We start from the raw sequence: 18,949 nt of genomic DNA on the forward strand, positions 1-18,949 counted from the left end.
GAAATTTCAAGTATTTTTTTTTTAAAATGAACGAAAAGTATATTCTATTCATCCATTACTCATCTTTCACTCAGTTGCAGTGGCAAATTCACAATCATTACTCAAAAATCCTCCAATTATATCCAATTGAAGGATTTTGTCTTTGATGAGTGGCAGTAAACCATCAACATTACACAAGACTGGTTTTCCTTGCAAGGTGTGCTGCAGCATGTAGCTCATTTCAATAAAGTCTTTACCTTCACCAGGCAGGCCAGTTGTTGTATAGCTCTGTCCAGGAAGCACAGTCGATCCATTCACTGGAACCACACCCTTTAATAAAAGCAAAAAGGGATAAGTTTAGTGAAAACATAACAGCATTAGAATGTTTGATGATTTGCACTAATATACCTATCCTAAGCACATTTCCAAATCAGTAGTAATTCGCAGAATACTTAATTTCATGCTGCTTTGGAGCATTATCATAAATGGACAAATATATGGAGCAAAACACATTAGAGTCACAAGCGTGAACCTGATCACATTTCCTCCTTGGCTGAGTTTGCATCAGATTTGTATCACACCATTATTATGTCGCTCAAGTAAGCTTGTGTGGACAACATTTGTTGTGTTGACTACATTTCAGGATATGCATGAGTGGCACAGAATTCTGGATTGGAGCAACAGTAAAAGTATTTGAGGAAACAGTATTTCAGGTGATAAGAATGTGAAAAAGAGCAGTGTGGTAGTGGTGAAATGCTCTGGAGGCGTCTTGCCGTTGGACAGGTTATCAGCTTTAAAATTCAGGAAAGAGAACATTGAAGCTGAACACCATCTGGGTCAGTTCTAATAGACAACCAGAAAAGCTGTTCAGAGATCAGAGGCATATAATTGCTAGCAAAACCAAAACAAGATTGGTCAAACAGAGTCATCGTAAACAGATTGCACCATAAACAGCATGCAAAAGTTCAGAATTTGGCAAAATTGGGAATACAGTGCAGAGGGGGAAGGACATGTTGCTTTCTGTCTCCAATATTTGGAGTGGTTCATGTTACAGGTAAATATTACACTTTATCTATTATTTAAACAAGGTCAAGTAAAGTTAAAAACCAAGTTAATTATATACATAAACTTTAATGAATTAAATAAATAAAGCCAGCTAAGACAGGGGTGGCGGTGCAGATGATGTACCGGAAGGGAGGAGAGCTCAAGTGAAGGAAGATTTAGAAATCCAAGAGAAAAGCCAAAACAATGGGACAACATAGCAACGGGGGAGGCGTAGTGGTACTGTCACTGAACTAGTGATCCAGAGGCCCAGGCTAATGTCCTGGGGTCATGGGTTCAATTCCCACCATGGCAACTGGTGGAATACAAATGCAATTAATAAATCTGGAATTAAAAACTAGTCTCAGTGATGGTATTAAAACCCATCTGGTTCACTAATGTCCTTTAGGGAAGGAAACCTGCCATCCTGACCTGGTCTGGCCTACATGTGACTCCAAACCCACAGCAACGTGGTTCACTCTTAACTGCCCTTAAACGGCAGAGCAAGCCCCACACACATATCAAACCACTACAAAAAAAGTCAAAGAATGAAACGGGATGGCAGTTACCTAGGCACCAGAAACAACAACAACACCACACCCAGTCCTGCCAACCCTGCAAAGTCCTCCTTACTGACATCTGGGGGCTTGTGCCAAACTTGGGAGAGCTGTCCCACAGACTTGTTAACTAAGAGCCTGACTGTCATATTCATGGAGTCATGCTTTACAGGCAATGTCCCAGACACCACCGTCACCACCCCCAAGTATGCCCTATTCCACCAGCAGGGCAGACCAACCAGGGGTGACAGCACAGTGGTTTCCAGTTGGAAGGGAGGGAGTTGCCCTGGGGGTCCATAACATTGATTCCAAACCCCACAAAATCTCATAGCATCAGGTCAAACATGGCAAGGAAATCAACTGCTGATTATCACCTACTGCCCCCCACCCCTACCTTCAGTTGATGAATCAGTACTCCTGCATGTTGAACACTACTTGAAGGCAGCATTGAGAGTGGAAAGGGCAGAGAGCGTACTTCAATATCCCATCACCAAGAGTGGCTCAGTAGCATCACTACTGACTGAGCTGGCTGAGTCCTAAAGGACGCGACTGCTAGACTGGGTCTGCAGCAGGTGGTGAGGGAACAAACAAGAGGGAAAAACATACTTGAGCTCCATGACAGTAGCGAAAGGAATGACCACTGTACACTTTGTGGAGACGAACTCCTGTCTTTGCATTGAGGATACCCTCCATCGCTTCGTGTGGCACTACCATAGATGTCAAACAGATCTAGCAACTCGAAACTGGGCATCCATAAGGTGCTGTGGGCCATCAGCAGCAACAGGACTGTATTTAACCACAATCTGTAACTTCATGGCTTTGCATATCCCCCAATCTACCATTACCATCAAGCCAGGGGATCAACCCTAGTTCAAAGAAGATTGTAGGAGGACATACCAAGAGCAGCATCAGGCACACCTAAAAATGAGGTGTCAACATGGTGAAGCTACAACACAGAATGACTTGAATGCCAAACAGCAAAAGCAGCATACAATAGGCAGAATCAAGTGATCCCACAACCAACCGATCAGATATAAGCTCTGCAGTCCTGCCACATCTAGTCAGGAATAGTAGTGAGCAATTAAACAACTAACTGGAGGTGGCTCCACAAATATCTCCACCCTCAATGATGGGGAAGCCCAGCACATCAGTGCAAAAAGCAAGGCTGAAGTACTTGCAATCATCTTCAGCCAGAGGTGCCAAGTGGGTGATCCATCTTGACCTCCGTCTGAGGTCCCTAGCATCACAGATGCTAGTCTTCAGCCAATTCGATTCACTCCATGTGATATCAGGAAACAAATGAAGGCACTGGGTACTGCAGAAATTATGGGCCCTGACAACATTTCAGCATTAGTACTGAAGACTTGTGCCCCAGAACTAGTCAAGCCCAAGCCAAGATGTTTCAGTACAGCAACAACACCGGCATCCACCCAGCAATGTGAAAAATTGCCCAGGTATATCCTGTCCATAAAAAAAAAGGACAAATCCAACTCGGCCGACTACTGGTCAGTTTACTCTCGATCATCAGCATAGTGATGGAAGAGCTTCTCAACAGTGCTAGCAAGCAGCACTTAACTAACAATAATCGGCTTACTGATGCTCAGTTTGGGTTCCGCAAGGGCCATTCAGTTCCTGACCTCTAAGGCCTAGATCCAAACATGGACAAATGAGCTGAACTCAAGAGCTGAGAGGAGAGTGATTGCCCTTGACATCAAGGCAGTGTTTGACCAAGCATGGCATCAAGAAGCCTTCACAAAACTGGAGGCAGTGGAAATCAGGGGGAAAATTCTCACTGGCTGGAGGTCAATCATTGCAATCCCAGGACATGATTGTCTGGATGAGTGCAGCTCCAACAACACTCAAGAAGCTCAACATCATCCAAGACAAAGCAGCCTGTTTGATTGGCACCCTATCCACCAATTAAACATTCACTCCCCCTACCACCAATGCACAGTGGAAGCAGTGTGTACCATCTACAAGCTGCGCTGCTTGGGCAGCACCTTCCAAACCCACCACCTGCAACTTCCCCTCCAAGCCCCACAAACCATCCTGACTTGGAACTATATCGCCATTCCTTCATTATCGCTGGAAAATGAAAATGAAAAGCACCGACAGCGAAGGATAAAATAAGAAGAGTATTGAGCAAGGATCTTGGTTCAGAAAATCAGGAAGAAAAATCCACGAGTGGGGAGTAGGAAGGGTCAGAAAACACCAGATAGGGTAGTTTACAGCTCCCCTAACGGTAGTTATACCATTGGACAGAGCATTGTGTAGACACTATTGAAGCTTGTAACAAAGATAACGTAATAACTATGTAGGGGGGGGGGTTCGATCTTAATATAGACTGGACCAAATTGGCAAAGGTGGCCTGGAAAAATGCTTTTAACAGTTTCCTGAAACGAAGAACACAGAAAATTGGCATGCAGGTACAGCAAGCAATTTGCAGGGCGAATGACATGTTGGCCTTTATTGTAAGGAGGCTGGAGTACAAAAATAAGGAGGCCTTGCTGCAATTGTACAGAGCTTTGATGAGACAACACCTGGAATTTAAGGAATTATATACTTAAATTGGAGGCAGTATAGCAAAAGTTCACTAGGTTGGTACCTGGGATGAGAGCACTGAACTATGATGAGAGGCTGAGTAAACTGTGGCTATATTCTCTGGAGTTTAGGAGAATGAGATGTTACCTCATTGAAACATTCAAGATTTTGAAGGGGCTTGACAGGGCAGACACAAGTTGTTTCCACTGACTAGGAAATCTAGAACACGGACACAGTCTCAGGATAAGAGACTTATCATTTAGGACTGAGAAGAGGGGAACTTTCTTCACTCAAAGTTGTGAATCTTTAGAATTCTCTACCCCAGACAGTTGTAGATGTTCCACTGTTGAATATATTTAAGGCTGAGATAGACAAATTTTTGGTCTCTCAGGGAATCAAGGGATATGGGGAGTGCATGGAAAAGTGAAGTTGAAACCAAAGATCAGCCATGATTGTACTGAATGGCAGAGCAGGCTCAATGGGCTGTATGGTGCACTCCTGCTCCTATTTCCTACGTTCTTATGTAGGTGTAAGGTTCCAGCTGCCTGTATGGATGGGCAGGCATCTACACAAAGTCTGCATGATTAAAGAGCAAAATGACTTGTGCACCATAGTACAGGACACAACTAAGTGGGAGAGTGAATAGCAATGTGGTTTCGGTAGGGGACACCATGGTCAGGGGAACAGATACTGTCCTCTGCTGTCATGGCTGGGAACGAAGAAGATTGAGCTGCCTGTCTGGGTTGACGACATCTCCTTACAGTTGAAGAACTTGGAGTGGGATGGGGAGGATCCAGCTATAATTGTCCATGTAGGACCAGGTAGGTAGAATGAGGAATGAGGTTTTATTGAAGGAGCCTGAAGAGCTAGGGTTCAAATTAAAAAACACAACCTCAAAAGGTGATAACATCTGAATTTCTAACCAAGCCATGTGCAATTTGCCATAGAGTAAACAGGTCAGCGAGTTGAATGCATGGCTCAAAGAGAGGCATCTGAGACAGGAGGTTCGATTTATGGAGTACTGGTACCAATGCTGGACAAAGAGGGAGCTGTTCCATTGGACAGGCTCCACTTAAACTAAGCTGAGTGTGTTCTGGTGAATCGAGTAACTAGGAATGCAGATAGGACTTTAAACTAAAAAAGGGAGGGGGGTTTCAGGTAAGGAAAAATTTATAAATCTAATGAGAATAGTTCTGGCAGTGAGACAATGTAGCGATTTGTGTAAAGATAAGCAGAGTATGTCAGGAAGCGACAAAGTTTATTGGCAACATTGCATCAGTGAATAAGGTCAAATAAGGAGGACACAAGGACAGTAGTGAGAAAGGATTTGGGTTCGGAAGATCAGCCATCATACTGTTGGACAGTGTCAAGAAGTAAAAGGAACTTGCAACAAAGGCAATGCAATAACTATGAAGACCTTTAACCTTCATAAAGGCTGGACAAATAAAATTGGCAAAAGTAGTCTGGAACACGAGCTCATGGAATTCAAGTTATCTGGAACGCTACAGCTTGGAGCCAAACAGGGAAAAGGCTATTTTACATCTCGTCTTGTGTAATAAGACAGGGTTAATTAGTAATCTAAGGCACCCTCTGAGGAAGAGTGAGCATAATATGATGAATTCCACATTGGGAGTGATATGCAACCAAAACTGAAGGGTTAAACTTAAATAAGGCCAATTACCTAGAAGTGTGTTGGATAAGGTGGATTGGAAAATTAGATTAAAAGGTGCTACAGTAGAGAAGCAATGGCAAACATTTAAAGAAAGGCTTGATAATTCTCAAGCAATAAACATTCTATTGAGAAATACTTCACAGGAAAAGCGATCTACCTCAGCTCCACCTTCCTGCAATTTCCACATAGATTCACAGCCCTTTAAGGAAAGAAATTTCTCCTCAACTCAGTACTAAATGAACTTATTCTGAGACTGGGACCCGTGTTTCAGATTCCACATTTTATTTGTTTCAATTAGATCATTTCATTCTTCTCAACTCCTGGGAATATAGGCTGAGTCCACTCAGTCTCTTCTCACTGAACAATCCCCTCATCCCAGGAACCTGCAAGTCTCTCCTTCCTTAGGTAAGGAGACCAAAATAGCACAGATTATTCCAGATGTGACTTCACCAATGCCCTGCATAATTGAATCGAGACTTCTTTACTCCTATATTCCAATCTCTCTGAAACAAAAGCTAATCCCATTTGCCTTCCTAATTGCTTGCTGTACCTGCATGTTAGCTTTCTGTGATTCATGTACAAGAGCACCCAGGTTAGTATGAACGCAAATATTTCCCAGTCTCTCTCCATTCAAAAAATGTTTTCCTACCAAAGTGAACAAATTCACGCTTAGCTGCATTGTTTTCCATCTGCCATGTTGTTTTCCACTCACCCAACCTATGTTCCTTTGCAGTCTATTTACGTCTACTTTACTTTCAAAACTAACTCAACAAACTTGGACGTCTTACATTCAAGTCTTCTCATCTAAGTTATAAATACGGTTTACAAATAGCTAAGATCCACGTACCGATTCTTCTAGTACTCATCTAGGTACAGTCTGCCAATCCAAAAACGTTCAATTTATTCCTGCACTGTTTTCTTTCCCTTAACCAATCCTCAATCCATGCTAATTTATTACCCCTAACCATGAGTCTTGTGTGATAACATCTTCTGTGGCACTTTATGAAATGCTATTTGAAAATCCAAATATACCATATCTACTGTTCCCCTTCATCTACTGTCCTAATTAAATCCTCAAAAATCACTATCAGATTTGTTATACATAACAAATTTCATAAATGACTCTGCTTGACAATAAGTATTGTTTTTAAGTGCCTGAAGACCTTCAAAAGAATTGGAGATGATCTCCTCAAAACATGAGATTGTGAGAAGGCTTGACAGGGGAGATACAAATAGGCTGTTGATCACAGCCTGAGGGAGTACTGCACTGGAGATGCCATCTTTTGGATGAAACGGTTTGCAGAGGACCCCATCTTCCCTCTCAGGTAGTTGCAAGAGATCCCATTGCACCATTTCAAAGAAAAGCTGAGTATTTCCAGCACTTTGATTTTATCCCAGGTGTCCTAGTTAATACTTCAATCAACATCACAGGAGCAGATTTTCTGGTCATTATCATATTGCTGATGTGGGAACTTGCTGTACGCAACTTAGCTGCAGCATTTCCTACATTACAAGTGACTACACTTCAAAAAGTGCTTTATTGGCTGAAAAACACTTTGGGATGCCCTGTGATTGTGAAATGCACTATACAAATACAAATCCCCAGGGTTTGATAATCGACATCCCAAGGTACTAAAAGTGGCAGCCATCTTCCAAAATTCTGTAGATTCTGGAACAGTCCTGGCAGATTGGAGGGAGGGAGGGAGAAAACAGCGAATTACAGATCGGTTAGCCTAACATCAGTCGTAGGGAAAATGCTAGAGTCTATTATAAGGGATGTGATAACTGGGCAATTAGAAAATATCAACAGGATTAGACAAAATCAACATGGATTTATGAAAGAGAGATCATGTTTGACAAACCTACTGGAGTTTTTAAGGACATAACTAGCAGAATAGATAATGGAGAACAAGTGGAAGCGGTGTATTTGGATTTTTAGAAAGCTTTTGATTAAGTCCCACATAAGAGGTTACTGTGTAAAATTAAAGCACATGGAATTAGGGGTAATATATTGGCATGGATTGAGAATTGGTTGGCAGACAGGAAACAGAGAATAGGAATAAACGAGTCTTTTTCGGAATGGCATGCGGTGACTAGTGGGGTACTGCAGGGATCAGTCCTTGGGCCTCAGCTTGATGAGGGAACCAAACGTAGTATTTACAAGTTTGCTGACGACACAAAACTTGGTGGGAATGTGAGCTATGAGGAAGGTGTTAAGAGGCTTCAAGGCGGTTTAGACAGATTGAGTGATACAAATACATGGCAGATGCAATATAACGTGGATAAGTGTGAAATTATCCACTTTGGTAGGAAAAACAGAATGGCAGAGTATTATTTAAATGGTGATAGATTGGGAAATGTCAATGTACAAAGGGACCTGGGTGTCCTTGTACACCAATTACTGAAAGCAAGCATGCAAGTGCAGCAAGCAGTTAAGAAGGCAAATGATATGTTGGCCTTCACTGTACTTCAGTACAAGAGCAAAGATGTCTTACCGCAGTTCTACAGGGCCTTGGTGGGACCACAGCTGGAGTATTGTGTACTGTTTAGGTCTCCTTACCTAAGAAAGGATATACTTGCCACTGAGGGAGTGCAGCGAAGGTTCACCAGACTGATTCCTGGGATGGCAGGATTGTCATATGAGGAGAAATTGGGCCAACTAGCCTGTATTCACTGGAGTTTAGAAGAATAGGAAGGGATCTCATTGAAACATATAAAATTCTGAGAGGGATGGACAGACTGGGTGCAGAGATGATATTTCCTCTGGCTGGGAGGGTCTAGAATAAGGGGTCACAGTTTCAGGATACCGGTAGACCATTTAGGACTGAGATTAGGAGAAACTTCTTCACTCATAGGGTGGTGAACCTATGGAACCCTGTACCACAGAAGGCTGTGGAGGCCAAGTCACTGAATATATTTGAGGAGGAAACAAATAGATTTCTGGACTCTAAATACATTAAGGGGTATGGGGAGAGCACGGGTGTATGGTGTTGAGATACAGGATCTGCCATGATCATACTGAATGTCAGGGCAGGCTCGAAGGGCTGAATGACCGACTCCTACTCTCTATGTTTCTAAGTCATTCTTATCCTCTGGAAAACTGGGGAGAAATCAAACATGAAAGCTGAGCCTATAATTAAGTGCAAATGACATTCAAAAGCTAGAGAAAAGGGGAGGTTACAGGTATGGGGCAGTTGAGATGGTGGTCAGAATGAGAATGAGAATTAAGAAATGGGTGTTGGTTGCTTTTGAGAGGGATGGAAGCAGTACTAAAATTTAGGGAGCAGCTCACAACCTTAGCAGCAAGTCAAGATTATTAATGTATAGAATGAGAAATGGGCATTTCATCCAGCTAGCCTGTTCCTTCCACAAACCTCAATTTTCCATTGTGGACCATAATCCAGTTTAATATCCCCTACATGGACATGACCCAAAGGCAAAATCTTACAAAAGTAAAACTCTTGACGCCAAGGAAATGGAGAACATTTCAGGCTATCAATTTAACACTAAAACCTGCAGCATTCAACTCTGAATTCCAAAAATGAATTGTTGCCAGTTGCAGCAGCATTGAAATATCAAAATCGTACCTCGTGGTTAGCTTTTTGCTAAATTTTGCTAGAGTTTGCTTTTTTCTTTAAAGACATTGAAGAGGCTTGACTAACTTGTTCAGGGTTGTACTCAAGGCAATTGCTAAAAACTATGCAATAGAGGAGTAAGTTCCTATTCAGGCAAACATGTACAAAACACCCTATATAACTAAAGGACACAAGAGTAGTGCCAAATGGTATCTATACGATGCTTGACAAAGACAAGTGGTCCCAACAATTCCAGCAATCAAGCTCAAAACCACTATAAACGTAGTGCTTGGTCCACTAAACTCGAGAGTACCTATTCCAAAGGAACAATCACACTGTGTGTCTGAATTTACCCCAGAGTCTATCAGACTTCACTGCAGACTAATCCTAGCACAAACCACACATGACCAATATGAAATTTTTCTTCTCACTAAACAGCTTTAGATTTTCATGGCATCAGTACGCTTCCAACACAGCAAGACCTGCCTAAGTTACTCCAATGGCAAATAGAACCCTGCTATAAATTATTTCTTCTGCGTACAGTATTCAGCATACAACACACAGGCGGCTCACCACCACCTTGTCAAGGCCAATTATGAATGGGCTCACATCCCAGGAACTTAGGTGAAAAAAGCTCATTTGAATGGAAGCTATTGAAAACATTTCTCTGTTCCAACAAGTTTTCCAAGAGTTTTTCCAAGTTATGTCACTCTTTGCAACTGATGGTGAAAGCAATCTTACACCATTCAATGACTTTAAAAGTTAAAACTTGCCAATATTCTTTCACTGCAATGCCCAAATTTACCTTCAACTTCGCTACAGTCCCTTGAACAAAGTGAAGAACTCAAACTACTGCTAGAACAGGAAAAGTTGGTTATATAATACCTGGACACTCACCTGCACAGACGTGATAGGAACTGGCACATTTGTCACAGTTTCTGGACTCAGGGCTCGTCTCAATTGGGCATCCAAAGTGTCCAACGGTTGTTGTGACTAAAGACAACAGAAGTTTCTCTAAGTTAGTTATCCGTGAATTCACACTTCAACCTATTGCCTGAACCTCTTCCCCAAAGACAGAAGCCCATTTTGAATACTCATTCATATTTCAACTGATATGCTATTGAAGCTACAGATACAACTTCCCCAGAGGTGTGAATCAAACGTATTGCAGAGCTCACGAATAAACCTCCCAACTATAGGAACTCAAAGAACTGAATTCCTAGTATCATGACACAAACAAAAATGTGGTCAATGCTGTTTCCTTAAGTGTACTGATTGAAGCTCAAAGCAATTATTTTGGCCACCTCTATAAATTAGAAATTAAGTTTGGGAAAACAAAGAGTTAGAGGAGGTATTGCCCTGGATTGGCCATGCAATTCTGAGTGGGAGGCTCATTGGCATCAGAAATGTTGGGCAAACTTCTTACCTACTGGCCCATTAGCCCTCTTGGTCACAAGTAGTTTGAGGCCCTGGGCAAAAATCTAACAATAAGAGGTAGCTTGAAGAATCTAATAAACATACACAGCCACCATTTTACTTTCTATATTGGTTCACATTTCCAATGTCTACTTGAATGCAGTTTCCGCATATCATTCAAGCATATGAGTCCAATTATAGAATCTCAGAATGGTTATAGCACAAAAGGGAAGCTATTTGGCCTGTCAAGTCTGTGCCAGCTCTCTAGCAAGAGCAATTTAGCTTCCAACTTTCCTGCCCATTCACCATTGCCATGCAAATTTTCTCTCTTCAGGTGCTTATCCAGTTCCCTTTTAAAAACACAATTGAATCTGCCTTCACCACACAGTGCATTTCAGACTCTAACCATCACTGCATAAAAAAGCTTTGCCTCACGTGTCCTCTTGTTCTCGGCCCTTCCACTAACGGAAAAATTTCTCTATCTACCCTGTTTAGGCTGCTCATGATTTTGAGTACTCCAATCAAATCTCCTCAGAGAAACCCCAGATTCTCCAACGTGGATGAGTAACTGAAGTCCTTTACCCCTGGAATCATTCTCATACTGCACCCTCTCTAATGCCTTCACATCCTCCTGAAAATATGATGTCCAGAATTGGACACAATACTCCAGTTGAGGCTGAACCAATGTTGCATTCTATGCCTCGATTTATAAAGCCCAGGATCCTGTATGCCTTATTCACCACTTTCTCAATCTCCCTGCCACCTTCAACGATTTGTGTGTACATACCCCCGATATTTCCCTGTTCCTTTTTTTCATTCATTCACGGGGGGGTGTGTGCTTCAGTGGCTGGACCAGCATTTATTGCCCATCCCTAGTTGGTCTTCAGAAGGTGGTGGTGAGCTGCCTTCTTGAACTGCTGCAGTCCATGTGGTGTAGGTACACCCACAGTGCTGTTAAGGATGGAGTTATAGGATTTTGACCCAAAGACTGTGAAGGAACAGTAATATATTTCCAAATCAGGATGGTGAGTGGCTTGGAGGGGAACTTCCAGGTGGTGGTGTTCCCATCTATCTGCTGCCCTTGTCCTTCTAGGTGGTAGTGGTCGCGGGTTTGGAAGGTGCTGTCTAAGGAGCCTTGGTGAATTCCTGCAGTGCATCTTGTAGATGGTACACACTGCTGCGTCAGTGGTGGAGGGAGTGAATGTTTGTGGATGTGGTGCCAATCAAGCGGACTGCTTTGTCCTGGACAGTGTCCTGCATCCCTTTTAGAATTGTACCCTTTACTTAACATTGCCTCTCCTCATTCTTCCTCCTAAACTGCATCTTATCACACTTCTCTGCATTAAGTTTCATCTGCCACATGTCTGCCCATTGCACCATCTTGTCTATGCTCTCTTGAAAGTCTATCACTTTCTGCCTCCTCGGTTCATAATATTTCCAAGTTCTGTGTCACCTGCAAATTTTGAAATTGTGCCCTGTACACCCAAAGCTAAGTCACTACTATAATCAAGAAAAGCAGTGGTGCTAGTACTGATTCCCAGGGAACCCCACATGCATACCTTCCCTCCAACCTGAAACACTGTTCATGACTATTTTTCCTATCACTAAGCCAATTTTGCATCCGTGCTGCCACTGCCCCTCTTATTCCATGGGCTTCAACTTTGCTGACATGCCTATTATGTGGCACTTTATCAAACATGTTTGGAAGTGCAAATACACACCAATGGCATTGCCCTCATCAACTCTGTTACTTCATCAAAAAACTCAAGCACTTTGCCTTTGACAAATTCATGTTGGTTTGCCTCAATTAACTACATTTGTCCAAATGACTGTTAACTTCTTCCTGGATTCTTGTTTCTAGAAGCTTTCCTACACCAAGGTTAAACTGATCAACCTATTTATCCTCTCATCCTTTTTTGAACAAGGGTGTAACATTTCCATAGATAAGGTTTAGACTATGATCGTTATTCCCTAAATATTCCCTCAGCACTTGATCCACTCGAGCAACCTCATTCCCCAGAACCAGATCCAGCAATACCTCCTGTCTCGTTGGGTCGGAAACTTACTGATTAAGAAAGCTCTTCTGAACATACTTCAGAAACTTTTCTCCCTCTATGCTCTTGACACTATTATCCCAGCCTTTATTAGGATAATTAAATTCCATTATCATAACGATATACTTCTTGCACTTCTCTACTTTTCCTGCAAATTTGCTCTTCTATATCTTTCCCACTAGTCAGTGGCCTATAGAATACATCCCACGGTGTAATGGCACCTCTATTGCTTCTCAACTCTAACCATATAGATTCTGTTCTTGAACCCTCCAGGACATTCTTTCTCTCTCTCGCTCCAGCATTATAATATTCCTGTCACTCGATATTACCACTCATCCGCCTTTCATTCTTTCCCTTAGTATCCAGTCGTTTCCAATTCAGGTCTCAGTAATCGCCACTACATCATAATCCCATGCGCCTAACTGCATCTGCAGCTCACCAACCTTATTTATCACACTTCAGTGCTTTTACCTGCATGCACTGTAAACCCAAATTAGATCTTACTGTATTCACTCAGTCTAACCCCACATAATACCTTACTATTTTTTACTCTACTGTTGTCTGTCTCTCCCAACTGCTGTTTCTGCTTTTTAATGCTACATCCTAGTTCTCACCCCCTGCTGAGTTAGTTTAACACTATTTCCTAATGCTGACTGGAGCCAAGTCTGCTCTCTGCTCCTGTTCCTATACTCAATAGCGCGTGGCACCAGGCATAACCTGGAGGTTACCACCTCTGAGGACCTGCTTCTTGGCCTCTTTGCTGGCTCCCTAAAATTTGTCTGCGAAACCTCTTTCCTCTTTCTACCCACATTTTTGGTACCAGTATGGACCACAACCTCTGGTAGTTCATTCTCCCCCACAATGTTCTGCAAGCACAAAGTGACACACTTGACTCAGGCAACAGGGAGACAATATACCATCCTGGAATCATACCTGCTGCAGCTGCTGAAACTCTCGTCTGTCCCTCTAACTACAGAATCCAGCCTCACTATGGCTTTCCCAAATTTCCTTCTCCCCCACTGCACAGCTGAGCTACCCATAGTACCGTGGACTTGACCCTGGCTGCACTCCCCAGAGAAACCATCATCCTCAGCAATATTCAGAACTGAATACTGGCTGGAGAGCAAGGTGCACTAAGGGGACTCTTGCACTACCTGTCTGGTCCTCTTTGACTGTCTGGCAGTCACCCATTCCCCCTCTGCCTGAAAACCCTTAAGTTGAAGGGTGACCACCTCCAGAAACATGCTATCCACATAGCTCACAGCTTTGAGAGTGCACAGCACTAACATCAGTTGCTGCTCCAGCTCCAAAGCTCAGAGCTCGAGCTCCAGTTGATGACAATGCCTGCATATAAGCAGCATCCTGGATTCTCCGCATGGCACAGGATGTGTATATTTCACATTAATTGCATGGACCGTTTCAATCAGGTCAACAGTCAATCTGTGCTTTACAGATCAGCGTAAGAAAAAGGGGTACTAGGGCTTGGCTGAACATATATTATTTTTTTAAAAAGGGAGTTGGAGAGGTTTATTAAAGGAATTCCAGAAAATAGGACCAAGGCTGCTGAAGGACCTGTTGCCAATGGTGGGATTATTGGGGGAAGAAAGAGAAAGCACAAAAGGTCAGAATCAGATGACCCCCACAGTTGCTGGGCAGTGGGGATAGGTTTGAAGATTGCAGGGATCACATGAGAAGGATGTGAGATCAAGGATGAGCACTTCAAATTTAATCTATAAAGGGATGAGAAATTAAATGTAGGCCAGCAAGGGGAAGGCAGAGAAAACAGACTGAAAATAGAAACACAGAAGCCTTCCTGAAGATGCACTGGCTACTTTGGATAAGGAGTAGAGCTAGGAGAAAGATGCTGGAAGAGGTTGGTGCAATCAACTATTTTAATTGATGCCCAAGTTTCAAAAAAGGGTGAAACACCATGTTAGCAGCGAGAGAATTTTCTTCAACTTTGGCTTCAACCTTTCTCACAATGCTGAGGTCGAGAGAGGCTGAAGCAAGGAATTTTAGGAGAGGTAAATATGGAGCTGGGACACAATGATTTGTTCAAAGAACTTGGAAAGGAACTGAAAACTCAAGTTAAGGGGGCTATTACGAAGGGCAGAGGGTAGCTGGATATTAATTTTTGAGAAGGGGATGACAACATTTGAGGATATACAATTACTGACAATATCAGCCTTGGTTCAAACATGGACAAAAGAGCTGAACTCCTGAGGTGGGGTGAGAGTGACTGCCCGTGACATCAAGGCAGTATTTGATTGAGTGTGGCATCAAGGAGCCCTAGCAAAACTGGAGTCAATGGGAATCAGGGGAAAACTCTATGCTGGTTGGAGTCATAACTAGCACAAAGGAAGATGGTTGTGGTTGTTGGAGATCAGTCATCTCAGTTCCAGGACATCACTGCAGGAGTTTGTCAGGGTAGTGTCCTCGGCCCAACCATCTTCAGCTGCTTCATCAATAACCTTCCTTCCGTCATCAAGTCAGAAGTGGGGATGTTCGCAGATGATTGCACAATTTTCAGCATCATTCACAACTCCTCAGATACTGAAGCAGTCCATGTACAAATGCAGCAAGACCTGGACAATATCCTGGCTTGGGCTGACAAGTGGCAAGTAACATTCGCGCCACACAAGTGGCAGGCAATGACCATCTCCAACAAGAGAAAATCCAACCATCGCCCCTTGACGTTCAATGGCATTACCATCACTGAATACCCCACCATCAATATCCTGGGGGTTACCATTGATCAGAAACTGAACTGGACTGCCAGATAACATCTGTGGCTACAAGAGCAGGTCAGAGGTTGGGAATCGTGCAACGAATAGCTCACCTCCTGACTCCCCAAAGCCTGTCCACCATCTACAAGGCATAAGTCAGGAGCGTGATGGAATACTCCCCACTTGCCTGGCTGAGTGCAGCTCCCATAACACTCAAGAAGCTTGACACCGTCCAGGACAAAGCTGCCCGCTTGATTGGCACTCCATCCATAAACATTCACTCCCTCCACCACCGACACACAGTAGTAGTGTGTACCATCTACAAGATGCATTGCAGGAATTCACCAGGGCTCCTTAGACAACACCTTCTAAACCCACGACCGCTACCACCTAGAAGGATAAGGGCAGCATATAAATGGGAACACCACCACCTGGAAGTTCCCCTCGAAGTCACTTACCATTTTGACTCAGAAATATATCACCATTTTGACTCAGAAATATATCGCCATTCCTTCACTGTCGCTGGGTCAAAATCCTAGAACTCCCTTCCTAACAGCACTGTGGGTGTACTTACACCACATGGACTGCAGTGGTTCAAGGAGGCAGCTCACCAAAACTCTCTCAAGGGCAATTAGGGTTGGGCAATAAATGCTGGCCCAGCCAGCGAAGCCAACATCCTATGAATGACTAAAAAAGCTAGCATAGGGCAAGGAAAAGAAGCTGAGTAAAGAGGCAATAGTTGGGAATGGCATTGAGGTAGCAACAGGATGGTTTCACAAAATGAGATGAACCCTGCAGAGTCTAGGGAGATTATGGGAAGGGTCCAGGGCTGCGATGAGTGGAAAGCTGGGAATGTTGGGGTCATGGGTAAAGGGAAGACGAGGGTGCAGTTGACACAGCTCTACAAATTGGTCTCCACTTTGGTCATGAATAAGCTCCTCATACTTGTTGTTGTAGGAATGGAGGATATAAGAGCGGTGCAAAAAGCAGTTACGAAAATCAACAGCAAAACAAAAAAAAGTTACTAAAAACATATGAATTTCTAGAAAACTCGGTGCAATGAAATTTGCTTTCTACCATGCTGGTAGCAGCACGATACAGGAACCGAGTTGTTGACTAATCACTGTAATCAAACTATCAATTAATCTGTAACAGACCTAGAAGTAATACAAGGAAACCATAGGTCCAAAGTCATCAACCCCTCCCAAAGATACTGCACTTACCACATATTGTCCCAAATTTCTCATAAATGTTATTTTCTGAAATAAATCTGAATTGCATTTGAATAAATCAAGATTAACTGCTTCAACAGTGTCCCTCAGAAATCTGTTCCATACTCGCTCACTGAAATATTGTTTCGGCAAATTCATTTTTAATCTTCCCTCGTCAAGTGCTCATCATGTTCTCTGGTTCCATTTTTCAGACTAGGTGGCACAAGTGGTCATGGCCCACATTTGTCTAGTTGTGGGACATAGAGGTGAGAATTTGAAACTGAGGTTGTAAGGTTCCGAGGAGAGGGTTTTCCAAAAGGACATCATGTAGGTAGTGAAATCATAGGAGAATGAAGAGATTTGAGTGGTAAGGGAAATGAGGAAATGATCAGAAACAGCTATAAGGCTACAAGATATGACCAGATTAAGGGGTGATCAAGGATATGATTATGGGAGCTATATGAAGGCTACAATCAGAGAAGAGAAGCCTAGAGTGAAGAATGAGTCAAAGGTGAGAAAGTAGAGGGGGCATGTCCAGGAGAAAGTCAACATGGGGACTGGGAGCGAGGGTAGTCTTGTCTTTCAAACAAGTTAAACCAAGGCAGTGAATGCCCTCTCAGGTAAACATGAAGAATTGCATGGTACTATTTCAAAGAAGAGCAGGGGAGTTCTCCCCAGTGTCCCAGCCAATATTTATCCCTCAACCAACATCACTAAAAAATTCTGGTCATTATCACATTGCTGTTTGAGTGATCTTGCTATGGCAAGATTAAATTGTCTGCCACACTTCCTACGTTACAGCAGTGACTACATTTCAAAAATACTTTATCTACTGTAAAGTGCTTTGGGGCAGCTAGTTGTTGTGAAAGGCATGATACAAATGCACATTCTTTAAACAAGGATTTTAAATTAAACGTGAGAGGTGGAAAAGGGTGAGATGTTCAGGAAAATGAGCCAAGGGAAGAGACCAAGGTTAGGGCAGAGCTAATACTGAAATAGTGAGACTGTGTAGGAGTCTTTGTCTGTAGCCTATTTGTCCATCAAGACAGATTGTTGATATTAACGTTCATATTAAGTTAGGTATTGTAAACTTCTCATTTTCAATAAGTGAGCATTCTGGAAACAAAATGTATGCCAGTGCAAAAAGGATAGGAAGGTGGTTGAAGAGATTAAGCACTGAGGAGTAAGTTGGGCGAGATGATCAGTGATAATATAGAATGGTGAAATTGCAGTTGCTGCTCTTGCAGAACCAATGCTGGATGTCACATCGGGCTCATTGAAGAATGGAAAAAGGATGAATAGTTAGCATTTCACAGAAGCAATCCAACCTTGGGATTGCAAGAACTGAACAGTGGTGATGGGTTGAAGTAGGGATCAGGGTAGGTAAAATAGCCGAGGGGGTAGATGAAAGGGGTCGTGCCGAGGTGAAGGAGGACAGCAGGGTCTGTGAATGGACTAAATAAAAGGGGAAAAAAGCAGTGATCTCAGATCTGGAATTGAAGCTAAAAAATGTACATATGGATGAAAGAGACTGCCAAGTTATGGAGGAGGTATGGAACAACATGCAGTGGCAACTGATGGCAGGAAAGAGACATTATGAATCAATTGGAGCCATGAAGTCTACTTGCATGATGGAACCTGTGGTTTAAAAACAATCAAGAAATTGATGTGGTCTCTTTGCTCCCATGTCATGAGATCATGTTGGAGTACTGCCAGTATAAGTGATGTACCACAATATTCTACTGGAAGAAAATGTTTCTGTCACATCTAGAACTGTCCTACACCTTGTGCACACCAGAATATTTTCTGCAGAATCCACCTGACATGGATGTGTGTTGAAAATAACAGTAGCTTTGAGGCTTCCTGTATTAACTATTACAGCAGGTGCTGAATCATTTTTCAGCACTTGTTGGATGAGTTAACAATACTGAAGCATGGTTAATTTACCTAGTTGCAAATAACCTAACCCACATCATTAATTGGGCACTCCAAAACCACTGACTGCTGCATGCATGTTAAAGGGCATTCTGTGATTAGGAATGTTCACTGAAATAGAACATTTGCTTATACATGGATGCATCTGCCATATGCTGATCAATATCTGGTGAACAGAAGGAAAAGACAAAAGGAACAATTTATCCAATCCTTTTGTGTTGCACATTGAGAGGTTTAGCTTG

At 42.7% G+C, this 18,949-nt stretch overlaps 2 protein-coding genes across 13 annotated transcripts in view; one reads left to right on the top strand and one right to left on the bottom strand.

Annotated features, from left to right (window-relative positions):
- rad52 (RAD52 homolog, DNA repair protein) overlaps positions 1-18,949 on the top strand; it is a 128,721-nt gene that overhangs the window by 65,815 nt on the left and 43,957 nt on the right. The gene's annotated exons all lie outside the window — the stretch shown is intronic.
- The window catches only part of LOC144696688 (serine/threonine-protein kinase WNK1-like), a 190,685-nt gene that overhangs the window by 20,499 nt on the left and 151,237 nt on the right, over positions 1-18,949 (bottom strand). For 9 of the 10 annotated variants that reach the window (XM_078568286.1, XM_078568285.1, XM_078568277.1 and 6 more), the window contains 2 exons: positions 10,263-10,358; positions 237-309 (listed from right to left, as the gene is read on the bottom strand). In XM_078568286.1, coding sequence (XP_078424412.1) covers positions 237-309; positions 10,263-10,358 — 169 coding nt within the window. The remainder of the gene's footprint in view (positions 1-236; positions 310-10,262; positions 10,359-18,949) is intronic. The other variant, XM_078568281.1, reaches the window with a different exon arrangement.

Source organism: Cetorhinus maximus, chromosome 22, assembly GCF_964194155.1.
Source record: "Cetorhinus maximus chromosome 22, sCetMax3.hap1.1, whole genome shotgun sequence".
In the NCBI taxonomy this organism is placed as follows: domain Eukaryota; kingdom Metazoa; phylum Chordata; class Chondrichthyes; order Lamniformes; family Cetorhinidae; genus Cetorhinus; species Cetorhinus maximus.